The sequence below is a fragment of the Pteronotus mesoamericanus genome, unplaced genomic scaffold, assembly GCF_021234165.1.
Source record: "Pteronotus mesoamericanus isolate MK-2021 breed Mesoamerican mustached bat unplaced genomic scaffold, CSHL_Meso_final contig_164, whole genome shotgun sequence".
Lineage (NCBI taxonomy): Eukaryota > Metazoa > Chordata > Mammalia > Chiroptera > Mormoopidae > Pteronotus > Pteronotus mesoamericanus.
Genome location: NW_026555065.1, coordinates 19,978,172 through 20,000,000, shown reverse-complemented (window position 1 = coordinate 20,000,000; position 21,829 = coordinate 19,978,172). Strand labels below are relative to the sequence as shown.

The 21,829-nt window shown below is 39.6% G+C and overlaps 1 protein-coding gene across 1 annotated transcript in view; it reads left to right on the top strand.

The window, feature by feature from the left end:
• The window catches only part of BLOC1S6 (biogenesis of lysosomal organelles complex 1 subunit 6), a 22,795-nt gene extending 10,984 nt beyond the window's left edge, over nt 1-11,811 (top strand). Inside the window, exons 3-5 of the mRNA XM_054565464.1 lie at nt 645-732; nt 2,403-2,489; nt 8,450-11,811. Of these exons, the coding sequence (XP_054421439.1) occupies nt 645-732; nt 2,403-2,489; nt 8,450-8,569 (295 nt within the window). The 3' untranslated portion in view covers nt 8,570-11,811. The remainder of the gene's footprint in view (nt 1-644; nt 733-2,402; nt 2,490-8,449) is intronic.
• Nucleotides 11,812-21,829: the final 10,018 nt, after the last annotated feature.

Here is a 21,829-nt window from a genome sequence, read left to right as displayed (position 1 = left end):
GCTTCTCTTCCTCAATATGAGGTTTTGGATCAGAATTTTTATGAGGACCTTTAAAATTACATCATCTGACCTTCTCACTTTATTAATGAAGAAATTTAGGCCCAGAGAAATAAATTTCTAATATCAGATATCACACAGCTGATTATTGGTAGGGGAATCTTGTAATTCCTAGGCTGTTTTTTTTCATCTTGCTTCTTATTTATTACTTTAGACTTACTTATCCCTTGATATTGCATTTTTCCCAATTATAATCTAAAAAGTCACTGCTGCTCATTTCCTTTGTGGTATTCTTCCCATTTTAATATATATAAAACATTGAATTTCTTGGGCAAGATAGTATAAAAAACATTTTTTTGAATAATACAAGAAGTTGCTAAAAATAATAATAAAATGATTTTAAATGATTTGGTGAATTTGGTTACTAGAATCTGAAATTGAGGCAAGAATAAAAGATACATTTAATTATCAGAATGTGGCTTTGAAATATTATTTTGAAAAAGAGTATACTCAAATAAGCCTTGAAGAATCAGTAAATTTCCAACTTAATTTCTACTTTTAACATTAACCAAGATGAATGTGATTCCTTTTCATGAACCAGCACTTACAGTATGTGATGTTTATTTTGGCCTTTTTATTTTTTACAGACAGAACCAAGTTGTATTATTAGACACACTGGAACAAGAGATTTCAAAATTTAAAGAATGTCATTCTATGTTGGATATTAATGCTTTGGTAAGTATGATTTAGTTGACATAGCTTAAAGACATCTTGTTTGAGAAATAGGTAGGTTTATCCTCCCAATTTTACATATGTATGTTTGGGATCTTGTCCTCTAATTTTTAAAGGTTAGAATTTGTCTTTTAATAGGAAACTTTGATTTATTTTGTTTAGAATGGGAGTTACTTTGGAATAAAAGGAACTCCCATTATTTTGAATTGTTATCTTTCAAATGTTTAATTTGTGATAGGAACTAGAACTTAGTTAATGAAAGTATGGAATAGGTGTTGATTTTTATAAAAGAGACTAAAAGTAAAAAATTTTTGGGATGCTATTTTTCCCCTTAAGGAAAGTACATCTCTTTTGATCAATTACTTGGTTTTTTAAATTCATATTTTATTTAATTGTATGGTATTTTCATAAAGTTATAACAAATTAATGCTGAAACAGACCCTTTAAGGTCCTTTACAGACCCTTTATATCTTTTAGTATAAACTATAGTTGAAATTCATCAGAAGCTTTATAGCCTTTTGATGAGGGGAACTGATACTCTTTATTTTAAGAATTAACAAAAATAAGGAACTTGGAGTCTCTTCACCATGAACATTACAAATAGCTTGGTTTGCATGATTTTATGGACTTTTGCACACTGGACAAATGGTGGCTTAGTAATGTTTTCCTCTTAAACAATCAGAAAGTAAGTTCATCTCTAGCATTAGTCAGAGGCCTGTGGTAGTAAATACTATGTCTTACACCCTGTAGTCCCTGACTTCTCGTGAAAGAGGTGGGCAAGGCTCCACTGATTTAGGGATAGTTGTTGAATTAATTAATGATAAATGAACCAAGCAGATGTAATACTGTTGCTTCTGAGGGGGCAGAAACTATGTCTTCCTCTTTAGTCTTCTCTCAGCCCGAGAGCAATTTTGATTATCATCTAGGAACTGAAAACTGGAAGGTTTTGAGAGAGACAGAGGGAGGGCCTGTAAGCTCAAGAGCTCACCAGACTATGACTTTATGTATAGCTGCATGAAGGTTGCTAATCTTTCTACTGACACTTCTCTCTCATTTGTTACCTGGTCTTCTCTTTCTATTACCTTGACTGAGAATGTGGTGCTTTTTTCCTTTTCTTCCATCTCTGGCTGAGATGGAAAGTCTACACCTATAACTCCTTGGAAAGAAAACTGTCCTTCCGGAGGTGGTTCTGCTTGGCCTGACTTCAGAAGCCCACAGCCCTCTCAGGGTGCTTTAGGCACAGCTTGGCTTTTATTGATGGGAAGGCACTGAAACTGTCCTATGTATCCTGGCTTGGTCTTTCCCTTGTAAAGGCAGTACAGAGAGTTTTACTTTTCTCAGATGAAACTGAGAGCATTATTTGGTAGCCTTGCTGAAATTTGAGAATTATATTGCATGTTTTTAAAGCAAAATGTTACCTGTATACAATATAAATATCTATTTTATGTTTAGTAACTTTTTATCAATCTGACCTGAATCAAGTGTTTTCAAAATTCTTCTAGTGGTTTAAATAAAATTTAAATATTGGAATTAAATTGTGGAGGTAATTAAGGCATTAAAAAAATTTGACCAATTTAGGAAGGATGAACTGTAGTTTAGACATTGATTTATTTATCCACTTGGATATTTCATTCTATTTTAACTTGGTTTTTCATTTATTTTTTCATGTTAAGTTCACTGAAGCTAAACACTATCATGCCAAGTTGGTGAATATAAGAAAAGAAATGCTGATGCTTCATGAAAAGACATCAAAGTTAAAAGTGAGTTGGAAAGTTCTTTTACATTCTTTATAAAAGTAGAGGTTTAATTGTCTGTTTTGTTCAATATTCATTTTCTGACTTATATATCCACATACAATAACATACTTAATTCATGTACATTGTTTTTTTTAAATTTATTTATTTTTTAAATTAATTAATTTTTTTTCAAATACATTTGTCTCTGCCTTCCCACCACCGCTTTCCCCTGCCCCCCTACGCCCTCTCCCTTCCTTAGTCCTTCCCCACTTTGGCTTTGTCGATTAGTCCTTCATATATGTTCTTTGACTTGACCCTTGCCTTCCCTTTCCCCACCCCACCCCACTTCCTCCTTCCCTCTTGACTCTGTTGGTTTCTTTTTTCTTTCAATGTTGCTGGTCATATTTTCCTTGCATCTTTGTTTTGTTGTTTAGGATCCACTTATAGGTGAGATCATATGGTATTTGTCTTTCGCCCTCTGGCTTATTTCACTTAGCATAATGCTCTCTAGTTCCATCCATGCTGTCGCGAAGTGTAGTAGTTCTTTTTTTCTTTCTGCTACGTAGTATTCCGTTGTGTAAATGTACCAGAGTTTTTTGATCCAATCATCTACTGATGGGCATTTAAGTTGCTTCCAACACTTGGCTATTGTACATTGTGCTGCTATGAACATTGGGGTGCATAGGTTCTTTTGAATTGGCGTTTTGGGATTCTTAGGGTATAGTCCCAGCAGGGGATTCACTGGATCAAAAGGCAGTTCCATTTTTAGCTTTTTGAGGAAATTCCACACTGTTTTCCACAGTGGCCACACCAGTCTGCATTCCCACCAACAGTGTGCTAGGGTTCCCTTTTCTCCACAGCCTCGCCAGCACCTGTTGTTTGTTGATCTGTTTATGATGGCCATTCTGACTGGTGTGATGTGGTATCTCATTGTGGTTTTAATTTGCATTTCTCTGATGGCTAGTGATGCTGAGCATTCTTTCAAATGTCTCTGGGCCCTCTGTATCTCCTCCTTGGAAAAGTGTCTGCCCAGATCCTTTGCCCATTTTTTAATTGGATCCGTTTGTCTTCTTGGAGTGGAGTTGCGTGAGTTCTCTATATATTTTGGAGATCGAACCTCTATCTGATGTATCATTAGCAAATATATTTTCCCATAGAGTTGGCTCCCTTTTCATTTTGCTGGTGTTTTCTTTAGCCGTGCAGAAGCTTCTTACTTTGATGAGGTCCTATGTGTTTATTTTTTCCTTTATGTCCCTTGCTTTAGGGGATATATCTGTGAAAATATTGCTGCATGGGATATCTTAGAGTTTCCTGCCAATGTTCTCCTCCAGGACTTTTATGGTATTGTGACTTATATTTAAGTCTTTTATCCATCTTGAGTTTATTTTTGTGTATGGTGTCAGCTGATGATAAAATTTCAATTTTTTGCATGTAGCTGTCCAGCTCTCCCATCACCATTTGTTGAAGAGGCTATTTTTACTCCACTTTATGCTTCTGCCCCCTTTGTCAAATAGTAATTGACCATATAAACATGGGCTTATTTCTGGGCTTTCTATTCTGTTCCTCTAGTCTATGGGTCCGTTCTTGTGCCAGTACCAGATTGTTTTGATTACAGTGGCTTTGTAATATAGTTTGATGTCCGGTGTTGTGATCTCTCCTACTTTGTTTTTCTTTCTCAAAATTGCTGCGGCTATTTGGGGTCATTTATGGTTTCACATAAATTTTTGAAATGTGTGTTCTATTTCTGCGAAATACGTCATTGGTATCTTAATAGGGATTGCGTTGAATCTATAAATTACTTGGGGTAGTATGGACATTTTGATGATATTCTTCCAATCCATGAGCACAGTATATGCTTACATTTATTTGTGTCTTCCTTAATTTCTTTCTTCAATGTTGTATACTTTTCTGCATACAGTTCTTTTACCTCCTTGGTTAAATTTATTCCTAGGTACTTTATTTTTCTTGTTGCTATACAAATGCAAATGGTATTTTTTTCTGATTTCTTCTTCTATTTCATTGATGGTGTACAAAAATGCATTTGATTTCTGAATATTGACTTTGTATTCTGTTTTGCCAAATTCACTTATTAGATTGAGTAGTTTTTTGGTGTAGTCTACAAGGTTTTCTATGTACACTATCATGTCATCTGTAAACAATGATAGTTTTACTTTCTCCTTTCCTATTTAGATGCCTTTTATTTCTTTTTCTTTTCTGACCACTGTGGCTAGGACTTCCAATACTATGTTGAATAGAAGTGGTGAAAGTGGACATCCTCGTTGTGTTCCCGATCTTAGTGGGAAAGCTTTTAGTTTTTGCCTGTTGAGTATGACGTTGGTTGTAGGTTTTTCATATATGGCCTTTATGACATTGAGGTATGTCCCCTTTATTCCCATTTTGCTGAGTGTTTTGATCATAAATGGGTGCTGTACCTTATCGGATGCTTTTTCTGCATCTATTGAGATGATCATGTGGTTTTTGTCTTTCCTTTTGTTTATGTGATGTATTATGTTTATTGATTTGCGTATATTGAACCATCCTTGCATCCCTGGGATGAATCCCTCTTGATCATGGTGGATAATCTTTTTAGTGTATTGCTGGATGCAGTTTGCCCATATTTTGTTGAGGATTTTAGCATCTATGTTCATAGCGATATTGGCCTGTAGTTTTCTTTCTTTGTAGGGTCTTTATCTGGTTTTGGGATTAGGGTGATGCTGGCCTCATAAAGAGAGTCTGGGAGTCTTCCCTCCTCTTGGATTTTTTGGAATAGTCTGAGAAGGACAGGGGTTAGCTCTTCCTTAAATGTTTTGTAAAATTCTCCTGTGAAACCATCTGGCCCAGGGCTTTTGTGTGCCAGGAGTTTCTTGATTACTGCTTCAATTTCTCCAGCTGTTATCGGTCTGTTCAGGCTTTCTGCTTCTTCTTCCTTCAGTGTTGGAAAATTATACTTTTCTAGAAATATGTCCATTTCATTGAGGTTTTCAAATTTCTTGGCATGTAACTGTTCATAGTAGTTTCTTACAATCCTTTGTATTTCTGTGGTATCAGTTGTTATTTCTCCTCTTTCATTTCTGATATTATTTATTTGGGTCCTCTCCCTTTTTTTCTTGATGAGTCTGCTTAAAGGCTGGTTGATTTTATTTATCTTTTCCAAGAACCAGCTCCTGGATTGTTTGATCCTTTGAATTGTTCTTTTTGTCTCTATGTCATTTAGTTCTGCTCTGATCTTGACTATTTCCTTCCTTCTACTTGCTCTGGGATTTATTTGTTGTTGTTTCTCTAGTTCTTGAAGTTGTAGTGTTAGGTCTTTTATTTGAAATGTTTCTATCTCTTTTAGGTAAGCCTGTATTGCTATGAACTTCCCCCTCAGGACTGTCTTTGCTGTGTCCCATAGGTTTTGGACTATTGTATGTTCATTTTCATTTGTTTCCAGAAACTTTTTGATTTCTTCTCTAATCTCATTATTGACCCATTCATTGTTTAATAGTGTGCTGTTAAGTCTCCATGAGTTTGCAGGTTTTTGAGGTTTCCCTTTTAGGTTGATTTCCAGTTTCAAACCCTTGTGGTCCAAGAAAATGCTTGTTAGTATTTCAATTTTCCTGAATTTGTAGAGGTTTGCTTTGTGTCCTATCATGTGGTCTATTTTTTGAGAAAGTTCCATGCGCATTTGAAAAGAATGTGTATTTCACTTCTTTGGGATGAAAGGTTCTATATGTGTCAGTTAAGTTCATTTGATTTAATGCGTCATTCAGCTTCACAATATCTTTGCTGATGTTTTGTTTGGATTCTTCCTTTAAGTATTATAAAGTGTCCCTCTGGGTCTCTTTTTATAGCCTTTGTTTTGAAATCTATTTTGTCTGATAAAAGTATTGCTACCCCTGCTTTTTTTTCTTGCCCATTTGCTTGGAATATTTTTTTCCATCCCTTTACCTTCAGTCTGTGTAGGTCCTTTGTTCTGATGTGGGTCTCTTGTTGGCAGCATATGTGTGGGTCATTTTTTCTTATCCATTCAGCTATCCTATGTCTTTTGATTGGGGCATTTAGTCCATTTATATTGAGAGTTATTATTGATAGAAACGTATTCATTTTTTCCCTTTGTACCTGTGTTTTTCTCTTTCTCACTTTTTTTCTTCATCTCCTTAAACCAGTCCCTTTATCATATCTTATAGTGCTGGTTTGGTGGAGACGTATTCTTTTAGTCTTCTTTTATCTGGGAAACTCCTTATTTCACCTTGTTTTAATTGAGAGCCTTGCTGGGTAGAGCAGTCTTGGTTGCAGGCCTTTGCTTTTCATGATTGGAATATTTCTTGCCATTCCCTTCTGGCTTGTAGTGTTTCTGTTGAGAAGTCAGCTGTTAGCCGTATCAGGGCTCCCTTGTATGTTACTACCTGTTTCTCCCTTGCTGCCTTTAGGATTCTTTCTTTGTCTTTGATATTTGCCATTTTAATGATGATGTGTCTTGGAGTGGGCCTCCTTGGATTCCTCTTGTATGGGGCCCTCTGTGCTTCCTGGACCCATGAGACCTTTTCTCTCCTCAAATTGCGGAAATTTTCCATCATTACTTTTTCAAACAGGTTCTCTATCCCTTTCTCCTCTTCTTCTCCTTCTGGTATCCCTATTATACGGATATTATTGCATTTCAGGTTGTCCTGCATTTCCCTAAATGCCTCTTCATTCTTTTTGAGTCTTTTTTCCATTTCTTGTTCTTTCTTGGAGCTTTTTTCTACCTTGTCCTCCAGCTCCCTGATTCAGTCCTCTGCTTCATCTAGTCTGTTTTTGATTCTTTCTGCTGTGTTCTTCAATTCAGAAATTGTATTCTTCATTTCTTCTTGTGTCCTTTTGATACTTTCTATGTCTTTCCAGGTTGATATAGTTTGCAGGAAGTTCCTGATAGTTTCTCTGTAGTTTCTCATTATTCTCTGTGAGGCGACTGAGCTCATTGAGTTTCCTTAGAGCCATTGTTTTGAATTCAATATCTGATAGTTCATTTGCCTCTATTTTATTTAGCTCTGTCTGTGGAGATTCCTTCTTTCCCCTCATTTAGGGGATATTTCTTTTCCTTCCCATTATTTGTGAGAGTCTTTTTTTTTTCTTGCTTCTGCTTCAATTGATCAGACTTGATTTCCTGACTTTGTGAATTAAACTTCTGTGGTAGTAGGCGGGTCTGTTTGTTTGTTTGTTTGTTTGTTTTTTCTTTTCTTTCTGGGTCTGCCTCTGATGGTGTCAGAGGCCCTCTGTTGACGCTGTCTGACTGTAGGCCATTTGTTTGAGCCTTCCAGGAATCTACTGTCTGTGTCTGTCTCCTGCAATTGTTAATCTAGTCACTCTGCCCTCAGCTGTCAGGCTTAGACACCACTGGGCAGGGCAGTGCCTCCTGAGGGCGGGATTATCATGTCCTTACCGTTTGCTGTCACTCAGGGGAGTGGTCTGCCTGAGCAAGATGGAGACCTTGGAATGGGGAAGGAGTCAGCACTGGGATCCTCCCCAGCTACTCCCTTAGTTCTCTCCCCAATTCCTCTGGCTCCAGGCTCTCCTCAAGAGTTTCTAGTCAGTCCTGTGTCCCCTTTAGCCCAAGGTCTACTATCTCTGCAGGTCGCTCTGCACTCAGCATCAAGGCCCACATGCAACTCCTGTCTGGGCCGGACTGCCCTGAGGTCAGGGTTATCATTATTTTTTTTAATTTATTTTTTATTGTTTTCTTTTAAAACATTCTTTGGAAATCCACTGTGGGCTTTTTTTACTAAGAGCTGGGCCAGGAGGCTTGTATTCTCTAAATATGTCACTGCAGTTCTCGTTTAATGGAGTAACAAATTATTATTATTTGTTTCAAGGAGACCTTAAATTACCCAGAATGAATTTAAAAGTTAAATATGAAATTTATAAATGTGTATTGATCACCTCAGAACAAAGCACTGTTACTTTTAAATTAAGCCCTAACCTATAAGCCTTGATTGTTTTCTTGGTTTTTGAATTTTTTGACATAGAAAAGAGCACTTAAACTGCAGCAGAAGAGGCAGAAAGAAGAGTTGGAAAGGGAGCAGCAACGAGAGAAGGAATTTGAAAGAGAAAAGCAGTTAACTGCTAAACCAGCGAAAAGGACGTGACAAGCTGAATGTGTGTGTGTTCTTCCTTCCCCTGTCCCATAGTCTTTGTATTTAAGGCCACTTAAGTGTAGACTAAAGTTAAGGTAGTGCCTCTTACTATTGTGTCCTGGTTTGAAATCCTTTCCCCAGGAGCGCTTTCTCTATGTGTTAATTTTAGCCATTTAAGAAGCTAGTTGTTTTTTTCTGAGTAGAAGACATAATGTCACTTGGTTTGGATATTTATGGGTAATTTTTCAACTTCCATTTTGCTTAATTTTAAAATTCATTATTTTGTCCTTGAATCATTTGTAAACTGGAATCATTTTATAAAATGGTTTGGTTTTTTAATAGTCTAGACTTTAAATGGTAAAAATTAGTAGGATATTTTTAGTTTCTTAATATCTGGGTTTAAAAGTTTCAGTTTCTTGTTTTATGAAGTGATTTGCCTTTTTGGCAGTACAATGCTGGTTTTTGGCAATTGACTTTTCATTGCTTCGGTAAGAGAAAAATGCCAACATTTAATCACATATGCTGGTGGAAAAGGGGTGGCATAAGCTTTGTGAAGAACATGGTAGAAAAGTATGTACCTAGTAAATAATAGCATCTTAGACGTAGGATAGATGAGCAAGATGCCAGATAGATTCTACTAACCATACTTTATCTGCTCCCTAGCATTGTTTGCTATTTAGTTCTTATGTAGCTTCTGGGTTCACAATAGATTGCTTTTCCTAGAGTTTGGGCAGGGCTGGTGGGTAAAGCTTGTCACATACTCATATATGCTTGAATACTTATAATACTTAGTAAGGGTCAACACACATTGAGATACAGTTGTCAAGCTGATAAGATAGTGAGCTCAACTTCCCAAATGGAAGATCTAATCGCTAGTTCTGCCCTTTGATTTGCTGTGTGGCCTTACATGTGGTTACTTTTTTGTGTGCTTTTAACAAATTCTTAGTAGAATGATAGATACCAACTACCAATTTTATAGATAATGACAAGAATTGTGAAAAATTGGTAGATAGCTTCTTCTCAGAAGAGGCAGCATGATACTGTTAGTGTTTCTAGATACCTCTCCCCCAGTATTTTAAGTAGAGACTTACGTGAGGGAAATATGAAGTTTCATTGTTTAAAATTCAGGTATGTACTGTTTTAGTATTCTTTAATATCCAGCTGGTCTCCAATCTATTACACAGTGACTATACAGAATCTGTGAAGGTATGTGATGAGAATGTGTATCTTTTATAATCCACATTACATTTTTGATGAGCTGGAATCAATACCTCTGTTCACATATCAGGATAATTATTGATGGAGAAGGCATTAGACTTAAGGTGAGTGCTAAGAACTGGTTTGTTTAAAGGTTTAGTTTGTTTGAAAGCCTTTTCCTTTAATGAATTAATTATGATCTCACAATTCATTTGACTTTGACATTATGGTAAGAATATAAATGTATTTTATTTTTAAAGGCTACATGTTGCCTGAATTGCTGAATGTACTCATTTACAATCTGAAAAAGGCTGGACACTGTTTCTTAGAGTGGTTTGTGGACCACCCACAATGGTTATTTAAATGCTGGTTCCTGGATACTATCCTTAATCTGCTGAAGCACATCTTTTTGACTTGCTTTTTAAAAAGAGTTTCCTCAAGTGAATACCTGCACTTTAAAAGTTGAGAACCGCTGGTCTAGTGGTCTAGGTCAGAGGTTCCCACATTAGACTGCATATTATTATCACCGGGGAACTTTAAAAAACCCCAGCCATTCGGGAAGATTGTGACTCATCAGTTCGGAGGTGGGACACATGCAAATTTTAAAGAGCTCTCCACACTGGTTTAGACTATTTAGTGATTTATATTTATAAAGAGTGAAATAGTTTAAAAAAGCCACCCAGTAACTTTTGGGGCTAATCTTGGGAAATAAATTCTGAATTGCTGCTTTTGATATAAATTCAGATTTAAGAGTGAAATAGATAGACAGGAAATGAAGAATTCTGGTTAATTAATTGAACTTTTTGTGACCTGTATTAAAATAAAATAAATCATGTTTATTGAATAAATGGCAGTACACATATGCTTTTAGAGTTGTATTATTTAACTTCTGAAGATTTTTAAAAAGGTAAACAATATATAGTAGCATTCACTATTTTTAGGTCAATTATAAATCAAAGTACTGTTACCTTAGTAATTAAAATCTAAAACTTTAGCTGTATTTCAGAAGCATACAAACATACCTTACTAAACCTGGATGGAACCCTTACAATTAGTCTTACTGTATTTTTGCACAAAATAATGAATTGGTATGTGGGTTGAAAAAAATTGCCTTTAGTTTTTGTGTTGAAAAATACTGTCTTTGTTTTGAAACTGTATCGTGTGTACTGAACTAAAATGATGAAAGTTGCTTTTGTATTTACTTTGTAGGACATATCGCGTAGATATGCAGATGTGGAATGTAATGTGCCTTGTGTCCTCAGTGAAGTTTTGGGTGGATATAGTTTATAAATACGACAGTTTTCACCCTCATATACTTGTCTGATTTTTGAGGTTATAAAATGAAGACTACTTTTTCCACATTTGTTTTATAAAAGCCTCTGAATTACCCAAAGTCATTCACCAAGCACTACTGTGTACGCAGCACTCTATACTTCCCTGTATGGACATTATTTCAACCATCCCACTCCTTTGCCTTCCTCTTAATGTTCTCTGTATAGTGTGTCACATAATGACTAGTTCACTCCTGAAATGTTTTTCAGAAAGTGATAGAAAGTGTTGTGAAAAGATTCTATGAACCCAACTTCATAAAATTTTTATTTGAGAATAAAAATAAAGCTACTACTTTCAGTGGTTTGGAAGATAGAAAGTGCTTCATAAGGACCCCTGCATCTCAGCCTATAAATAATGGAAAATTGCAACTAATAGAATATTTTAGATCATGTTTGTTATTATTTTTTTAATTTTGGGTCCAAGGACCCCTGGGAGAGGGACTTCTGTTGATGATGTTTGGAGGAGACATGAACTCCCATATATTTCTCATGGAATTTTGTATATATGTGTTTCCCGTGACTGGGTTCGTAAGTGTGCATGACTTCCTCCAAAGCAGTGACTCGGTAATTATTAAACCTCCAAACCTCAATGTGTACATAGTAAAAACAGTTACTTAGTTTCTAGGTTTTCCATTTGGATGAAGATAGTTTCTATATTGTATGTTTGTTCAGATACCATTTTTGTACTGACTTGACAGATATTAAAGACTTGTTCTCTTCCTAGCTTATTCATTCTGTTTTATCTCTTTTACATGTATGAGGCCATTTGGGTGAGACTAGGTTTATTTTCAAAGTCATTAAGAGTGAAGGAAGTAGTCAAGGGAGACAATTATGACTAGTTTAAAAAACACTGAAAAAAAATTCCAAAGAAATACAATGAGAAGGCAGGGCAGTCAGAGAGAAGATAGGTAAAATTTGGAGTGGAATGGGGGTGATAACTGAGAAAGAGAAAAGGGAAGGCCAAGAATGAAGAAGAAGAGAAAGGTAATGTATCTTTTGTGTACCCTGGATAAGGGAGACATATAGGCATGCGAAAAATAAAAAAAATAACGAAATTCACCTATTTTTAGGATAAGGTCACCCCCTACTGTCACTTCATTCTGATTTAGATCATACATAATTCCTCATGTGCTTCAGAAGGCCTGCAATGTTCAAGCCTGGATAAGAATGGGGCTGAAAATCACTCAACACGTGGGTGCTGCTCACCCGTGTGCTAGGTGTGACTTTTATTAGGACTTTGGAAAAGACAGCGTAGTGAACTCTTTGTGCAGGGAATAGTAAGCAACAAAAACATGTACATACACTTAAAGTTTCCTGGCTTTTGCTTTGATCATAAAATTTAAAATTTTTATAGTATATATGGCCTAAGTCATATTGTGGTTAGGATTGTGGACTCTGAAGTCAAACTGCTGTGGTTTTTATTCCTGTTGGATTTGGGGCCATGGACTTGCTTAAACCCTGTGTACTTAATTCCCTAAACTATAAGTTGGGGTGTTTCTGGCTTCATAAGGTTTTGAGGTGTTATGATATCTATATAAAAGCCCTTAACAAAATAGTAGAGCTTAAGCAATGTCAGATGTTATATCGTCATATCTTGAAGTCACATCCACATAGAAGTGGTACTAATTTTGCCCCTTCGTACATGTGTATTTTTGCTCACAGGGTTTCCACTGCTTAGGATCCTTCATCCTGTAGTGTCTGCCTGTAGGACCTAGTTATTCTTTGCAACTCAGTTGTCACTTCTTTATAATTTTTCTAAACTACCTCCCAAAGTTCTTTTTTCTTGTGTTCTCATAGCATTTAATATATTTGCCTTAACACTTAAAGTATTAGTTATGTGTTCACATGTGTCAAGATTAAGGATATTTCTTAATCATCTCACTATTCCAGAGTGCAATAGTGCCTGGCCTATTGTTGGTGCATTAATCGGGGTTCTCCGGAGAAACAGAACCAATAGGATATGTGTGTATTAGAGAGAGACAGAGAGAGAGATGTTGATTGAGCATTTGACTCACATGATTGTAGGGGCTGACAATTCCAGAACCATCAGGGCAGGCAGGACAGGCTGGGACCCAGGAAAGAGTTGATACTCCAGCTTGAATTGAAAGGCAGTCTGGAGGCAGAATTCCCTCTCCCTCAGGGGACCTCAGTTGTGTTCTGTTAAGGCTTTCAACTGATGGAGACCCACCCACCATTATGGAGGGTAATCTTTACTGAAATTCTACTGATTTAAATGTTAGTCTCATCTAAAAAAAAATGTTTAGAGTGGCATTTGACCCAATATCTAGGAGGTTTCATGGTATAGCCAAGTTACCACATAAAATTAATCATCACACTTGAGATCAAATCGAATCTAGTAGGAGAGATACAGATATTAAAAATAGTTATAAAAAACTAGGTTACATAAGTGCTGAATAAGAAATATTACAATAAAAAGATTAAATCCCTGCAAGTCACACATGGTCTGTGGATAATTCAAGCTACTGCTTCCATGCCTAATTATATATTAGACTAGAAAAAATCATAGCCAGTCCCAAGATCTTGGGAATCAAATGGACTCAGAGGTAATGAGCATACTGGATCGTAGAAAAATGGATGCCCAATTTACTGTTAGGTTTCCACCACCTGTACCAACTAGGGGCTGTTCAGGCCTCTTAAAAATACAGTAGCTTTAGGGAAGAGTGGGGCAGTTCTAGAGCCTGCTCTACGGATGAGCGAGTCAGCGTGTAGCCTGAGGAAGCGTAGATGGGACAATGCTGCCATCTTGTGGTACTGTGCTCCCTCAGGTCTACAGATTCTATATAGTCTTAATTAGTTTCATGTAGTTTGGCCTAAGTGTTTTCAACTACTGTATAGTTTTTGTTTTTGTTTTTTTTTAGGTAAATCAGGATTTTCTGTGTGGTCTGACCGTTTGTTTAAACAGTGAGATGTTTGAAAGTGATTTGTGTGGAACATTTGATAATGTTTAAAACTACATTTTCCTAACTTTTTCAGTCTTTTAGTTTGACGTTGGGCTTAAGATTTTTAACTTATTTATTTTTTCTTCTCCAATCATGTGATCTATCACCATCAACCATGTTCTAAGAAAAATATGGTAGGCCAAAAATTTCGCTGGGGGCAAAGGCCCTAGGAGTTGGGTGTTTTTATCCCCCTGATCCTCCACATTAGGTCTTAGCTGATAGGATATGGGTTGGGCACCTGGCCCAAGGGAAGCCAACGCATGGTCTAATTGGTAAAAAATTAGCCTGGCAGGAGAAACTGCCTAGATGAGGACTATGGGGAATTCCACTGGCTTAGTCAGTTACTGTCTTGGGAATATGTATTAGAATACTCACTCAGAGAGAATCAGCCCTTTAGTAGTTAAAGAAGTGAGAAGACACACAGAAGCAGACAGAGAACATCTGAGTGTTTAGTGGGCAGGAGTAGTGATCTATGAACTTCTACTTCTGAAAGGGGATAAGGTCATCAGGCCCCTCAAAATGCTGGATCCTTAGCAGTTGTCCTGTATAGCCCTGTGTGACTTGGGTGGTGGGCTTAGCTTCCTATGGGACTTAATTATTGGACTGAGATTCCTGTTTTCCATAAATATTTCACAATACCACCTTTTCATCCCCTACTTTCCCCATTTTTGAGATAACCTCGACAGATCTCGACTTACTGCAACTGTAGGAATCTAACAGTATTATTGTCTTCTAGGTTCCTCTCGCATGTTCTATTTTTCAAAGTGTTTTGCTATGCATTATCTAAGTTAGTCGTAAGGGTGCTACTTAGGGATTTATGTATTTCCATGCCTGCTAATCCAGGAATTCAAGGAAGGAAACAACCCTGGCCAGCACCCAGATGCAGCCTTGCCGCCATCTGCATATCTGTTGTCATTGCTTGCTGAGGTTTCCCCCTTTCCTTATTTTGTCCAATTGCTTAGAATATTCTCATCCCTGGCTGGATTTCTAATCCCACAACTACTTCTAGTTCATTCTCAAGCCTAAAATTCAGAGCCGCAGCTCTGTTGAGCGCTGGTTTCATGCCAGGTGCTTTATACAGGTTCTCTCATAACAGCAGTCTTGGGAGGTCATCACCAGAGCACCATATTCTCATCACCATTTTACAGAAGAGGACACTTGCTGATGAGGACACACTGAGCCTGAGTAACTGCTCAGATCACACAACTCAAGGGTGGAGCTAGGATTTCATTGTGGAAAAAAACTAAAGCTACTGCCTTGCTAGAGAGTTTTCTAAGGCTGGAGACCCTAGGAACAGAGATAGAAATAGATCTCAGGAACTTTAAATATTTTGATAAAACTATACCAATGATAGGGAATTATATGGATATACCATTTTGCCTGCTAATTCTCTCAGTCCAGTTGGATAATAATGGAAGAACGGAAGTGGAGGAGGCATGAGTGTCTCTGCTAGGAGAGAGCCTCGTGGGAAGAATGCCCAAACTCTTCTTTGATTTTCCTGCAAAGCTGTTTTAATTCTAGACTGCCTGTGAAACTCCACACCTCTTTGGTAGAAACAAGCGACAACAGTGAGGCTGGAACTGAGCAAGATGCGGCTCAGGAACCTTCGCTTGAGATGATGCTGATGCTGATTCTGAAGCAGACAGAAGAGAGGCCGCGCTGCTGGGAGAAATGAGCAGCTCCAGAATGACCAGGACGTTCCCATTAAGGCTGTTTTGAGACATTTCACCCTCACCATCAGCACCTCGAGAAAGCTGTCTTTGATGGTGCCTTCCTGGACCTGCATTTCTGGGTCTTCAGCTTATGACTTAGGTCTGCCTCTTTTATACCTTTATGGCATAGGGGAGAAATGCACAGTAGGGACAGAAGCCAGGTTTTGTCACCGGAGGGCTTTGAGCGATTCAGGTTCCCTTTGGGGTAATCATGCATCCAGCACTAAAATTCTGAGACATGTTTTATCCTGTGGCTCTCCAGGATTGCTGGCTCATGGGGTGTTGCTTTCACTTATGATGGCACCAGTCCACCTGCTCAGAGCAGTGACAGCATCCAGGCAGATGTGCTCCTCTCAGATGAGATGTTTCTGACCTTTACCTCACAACGTGGGCCTCAGATGAATTTACCATCTCAGAATGGGGGAGCAGGGAAGAGACTGCTTCTGAAGGAGGGCCTATGCCCCTTTCCTGCCTGGATGGAAAGTGTAATGGCATGGAGAGAGGAGGGGAGGCACCCATGAGTCACCTTGACCCTCTGCAGTTGCCCCGGAGCCCTCTTGTGCTGACTCACCCTCCTAGCCAAGAAGGGTGTCATCCTGAGTGGCAGCTTGTGCCACCTTACAGGTCAGACCTGTTATTAAAGATGCAAATTGGGAGTTAAAGGAGGCTGTGTCACGCCCACCCTAATCTCTATTCTGGGCTCCTATGGTGGCCGGGAGAATTTGTCTCACACATATCTACTTACTACTGTAATTGACCACGGGCTCAGCTGTGGTGCTCCCAGATCTACTTGCATTGGCACTGAGGCATGCTTTCTACAGGCTGCTCCTAGCCAATGGCTCACTCCTGAGAGACATGGGACTTCTCTGACGGGCTAGTTTGGCTCACGGACCGCCCCCCCCACCCCATTGGCTTTGCTGAAGCTCTGCTCTGTAGTTTAGGAGGCTGCTCCCCAACCTTCCTTCTCTTCACTCGGATGACAGTACAGGAAGGAATAAAGAGGCGGAGGGAAGTAGGCATGCTGGAGAGGCTCCATCATATAAGGCCAAATGACCCACCATGGGATATGTCCCTTGAGAGGGCACAACACCATTTGCCAAGCCATCCAAGTGTGCTGATGAGAGGGGCACCGGCCTCACTAAGGCCAGGGATGATGGAAGATGTGTTTACAAACTGAGCTTGTTAGCATCTCTGGGGATGTTTGAGGGCAGGAGGTGGCTCTTAGCTGCCAGAAGCCAGGAGGCCATAATTACCTTTCCAACAGGCAAGGTTGGAGGACAGTCAATGGACTTTACTAAAAAGTTGTGGAGATGGTTAATAGTGTCATTTGTGCACCAAGGCTCAAAATAGGCAGACAGTTTTTGACCATGCCCCTTAGCATCTATAACAGAGATCGAACTTTTTAGGTAAAGGGCTAGATAGAAAATTCTATTTATTTATTTATTTATTTACTTATTTAAAATGCTTGAGTTGACTTCATTATAGCATCATGAATAACACAGAAGACAATATACCTATAGAGGAAGACAGAACTAATCAGAAGGTCCTCTTGGACTTGTTCACTTCTTGGAACTGTCTACTGATCACTTAGAGAGCTCTGGGATGCACTGACAGGCTGGTATACTTCATGAAACTCCGCATCACGTAAACTTTCTCCTTTGACTTGGACATTGCCTTTGTACCCAGAGGCAAGGTGGTTTTTATGTTCTCACATGTCAAAATCAGCCATTCTTCTACCTCTCTCAGATGGGCCAGGTGATTCTAAATTCTGAGCATTTTCTGCTTGCTTAACCCTTTGATCAATTCCAAAAGGAAAATCCAGGGGAAAGCTAAAGAAGAGTCAACTGACTACATAGAAAAAATGTAAAGGCCTAGGTAGTAAATGGCCTGTTTCTGACCCTTCATAGGGTTTATTTCCCATCCTTCACAGTGCATGCGTCTTATTGGTACCGTTAGCATACTAGCCTCCTCTTGCTTGTCCTGTCCAAGCAGCTTTGTATCAACAGTGCAATGGATCAGTGTGATATTCTCTTGGATATCTAAGAAGTCCAACTCTCTCAGACTCTATTATAATAGGAGGTGGGAGAGTTAACAACCCTGAGGCAAACTATGAATGAGAATTGTCTATTTTTCCTGCCCACAGAGCCTCTGCCAGCATTTCTGTCTGGATTCATAGGTATGGAGTCCTGCAGAGCAGAGAATCCAAGTGCAGGAGGTGTGGGAGTGGGTCATGACCTTGGGATCCCTGGTCGTGTCTGGTACTGCACTACCCAGAGCAAGAGCTGGTGAGTGGGAGAGGCTCCTTCATAGCTGATGGTTGGTTCTTTGTCGATGTTGGTTCCTTCAAGATACATCTTCCCATGCTTGTCTTAGCCCTAGCAGCGAGCCCCATCATTCCCCGTCTCAGTTCCTTTGGTACTTTATGTCATGGTTACTGATTACTCCCTTTAATAAAGTTATGTATAATGTGACAAACTGTGTCTCTCCAAGAACAGTATAAACCCACTGAGAGCAGGTACTGTCTTGTCATCTTTGTCCCAGGACTTAGCACTATGTTTTTCACCCAACAAAAGTGTGTTGGGTTCAACAGAATGGTTCCTAGATAGGAAATAGGCACCAAAAATGAGCTAAAACAGGCTGCCTCAAAAGATTGTTAAAACTCCAGTAAACTTATAATTACATGGAGGGTTAATATTCAAAGAAAAACTCAGGAGTTGGGGAGAGTGTGGGGAATGAAGGTCTTCCTGACCCTGGAGCAGGTAGCAGTTCTACTAGTTCATCTGTCTCTCTTCCTATGCATGTTTTGAAAACACAGGAGAAGTCCATCCAGAAGGGAGCTCAGGGAGCTATGAAGTTGCATAGCTGAGGCTTTGCAGCTGGGTAGTGAGCATTTCTCTGGAGAGCCTGGTGGTACTTTTGAGTCAGAAGGAAAACCTGTGCATTATTTGCTCTGGGGGGATAGATTGGGGCCTCTCCTACTTTTTGCTTCATCTATTGGGAGTATTTCTCCCACTCTCAGGCTCAATTTTATGTCTAAGGTGCATTTTGCAGTGCAGGACATCTGCCTATACAGTGAGTAGTTAGCTTTCCGCATCTTAATTCCCATCGTTGAGAAACTAGATCTAATATTTATATACCAGGCCCAGTGTTCATACTAGTCCATTTGGCAGTCATGTGGAACTTCTTTCTCTTCAGGATCTGGTATAACAGCTGCCTGAACATTGCATAACAACAATAACTATAATACTATAGTCACTTTAGTAGTTTCCATTTATTACCTACCATATACTGAGTACTTACTCAATGCCAGGTATACTATTGATACCAATCACTTTATCTGTATTAACTCATTTATTTGCAAAGCATCCTATGAGGTAGGCACTTACAAAAATACCCATTTTAATGATGCAGTAGAATTCTTTGTCTTTGAGAATGGTGGTGTAGAACACAAAGATAACCTTTGGTCTTGATAGTCCCATGTACTCTGAGGTACTCATGGCCCAAAAGATAAGAGTATTTATTCTTCCAGCATATCCTTGAGGTAGGGGGACAGATTTTATCTTATTTATAGATGAGGAAATTTAGGCAAAAAGAATTGCCCAAAACCGAGTTTGAGACTAAGTTTCTGAAAAAAGATGATTCCAGATTCAGTATTTTTTCCTGCATTTTGGGAGAGGCCTCTGGTTGGAGAGTGCCAGAGAGTCTGAGCTGGCCTGAGCCACACCCTTGCTCTTCGCACTGTAATATAAACATATTTAGCAGAGCTCTCGGTCACTCTGAGACTGAGGGTTTTCACTATTATGCTACCTTGCTTATGTATGTAGAAAACTATATGTATAATAAGTTCTTATATTTATGCAGCCTAAAGTATACATCTTCCTTTTGTTTTGACTACTTAGTACTCAACCCTTTTTCCCATTGTGGGGGAATACCCATAATAAGTGTCCTGGTGGAAGTCAGAGGGACCAAGTGTGCTCCCTCCCTGTCCTGACAGCTCTGGAGCTGGCCTTTGGCACAGATCTGGTCCACGGGCACTCCCACTGAGGACCTGAATTCTCACTCTCTTTACACTTGTGCCCCGCCACCCCCCGCCCCCCGCCTCTAGAGTCGTTTGTGAAGCCTGTGCGAATGTTCTGTGGGGGGCCAGGCTTTTCCTGCTAAAAGATGGTATTGTGATTTCTGCTTTTTGATTCTGCAGAGCTGTCCTGATTTCTTTCCTCTTTTCCTGCCTTCATTACCTCATCATTTTGATGGTTCTGTGAACCCCTGAGAACCTTTAATTTCTCTTTTCTATGTAAGCTATCCAGAGCTGGTTAATTGCTGGCAACCAAGAATCCTTATTGAGATAGAGCCTTTGTAGTTTGTGAAGCACCTGACAGCAATTTTTGTTATTATTTGATATGTAGGATGGCTGGGAGGAAAACAGAACATTGGGGAGGTGTTGGGATTGCCTTTAAAAAACCTGGCATAATACGTGGTCATTATACTCTTGTCTGCCCCACCTCCATCCCCCTCCTGGAGGTTCTGAGACGTCTCAGTGGTGTGGCAGGACAAACTCTGTGCTGCTTGGTCCCTATAGTAGGGACATAGAAGGAACTCATCCCCAGGTCCCCACAAGCTGGTGTCACCTGGGCTGGCCTGTTCTCTGAGCTAGGGAGGGTTTGCTGGGGCCAGGGGGTGAGAGCTGCTTCTCTACCTACTTATTTATTCAAGAATTTGCTACAGGGAAGGGATGAGGATGGGGCTTGTTGATTTGGCAAGACAGAAGGTACTATTTAAAGTTGCATGCCTGCAGGAATAACATATTTACAGTGCTCTTCCTCGTGGGCCTGCCCTTCCTGTTTTCAGGGTCCCTTTCTCTGTTTCACTCTCTGTTCCCACCCAATTCCTGTTGCCAGTGCTTCCTGCTCGCTACCTCGTGTGTCTTCCCAGAGCCTTGCTGTTTTGCTTTTCATTCTCTAGCATGTTGTTGAATTGGGGTTTGTTCCTCTTAGTGTCAGCTCCTCCTATCGCTTCCTCTTTCCCCGCTTTCCTTAATGATGCGTCTCCTAGTTTCCCATCTCCCCAGGCACACTTTTGCCACTTGCCAGCTCCACGTGGGTAGGAACCAGTCTGATTTTGTCAACTGTGTATGACCAGGCAGCAGGCACAGGGAATATCCTGTGCCTGACACAGCAGGCGGGGACTCAGGGAATATCCATCAGATGAAAGAACACTGCACGAGTGAATGAATAAACTCTCAGCCCCCTCCTGGCTGTCTGATGTAGCAGTCCCTGCTTTTCAGAGATGGAGGGATCTTAGGTGAGGTAATAGAATGAAAACGCCTAGAAGCCCCTAGCATGTGAGTTCTTCTCAGGACACATTTCTTACCTGATTCTGACTCCACACCCAGTAACCTCAAACCATCCAGCAAGTGGCATGTCTCCTGTGATTCTTTCCTGCCTGCAGTCTTCCCAAGTGAACCAATGTCGTGGGGAATGCCACATGGGGTGCTCTTGGATCTGAGGGTCACTATCCGGCACCAGCTGAGGTGGGAGTGGGGCTCTAAATCCTGCAGAGTCTGTCCCGGGGTTGTCACGGACGCGGGGAATAAACATGAGTTGTCGCAAACACTTCTCTGTTTGCCAGGAGAGGGAACATGGCTCTTGTCTCTAGTGGAGAAGGTCCTGAACCCCGGTGTCCAAAGGCTTTTATTGAGAACAATATGCAAACGGGTATACAGCAAAGCTCATCAATCAGTGTCAAAAGGCTATGTTTACAGAGAACAGACAGGGATCATGGATAACAGTTGGAGGAACACAAGAGATCTGCCTCAGGTCAGGGTCTATGAATAATGTAAATCTTCCCAGTATGAGCCGGTTATTATCACTTTTGAGGGAAGAACAAAGCATGTTTAGAGGAACTTACTTCTAGGCCTGATTGTCACTGGGAACCGCTAGATCCCGTTTAGGGCTATACCTGCCTTTAGTATTGACTCAAGCCAGAGCCAGGTGGGTGGGGCAGAGCCACCAAGAGATAAGGAGACTTCTTTCAGATAGAATGACGACTCTGGCCATATCAAAGCCGCAGGTG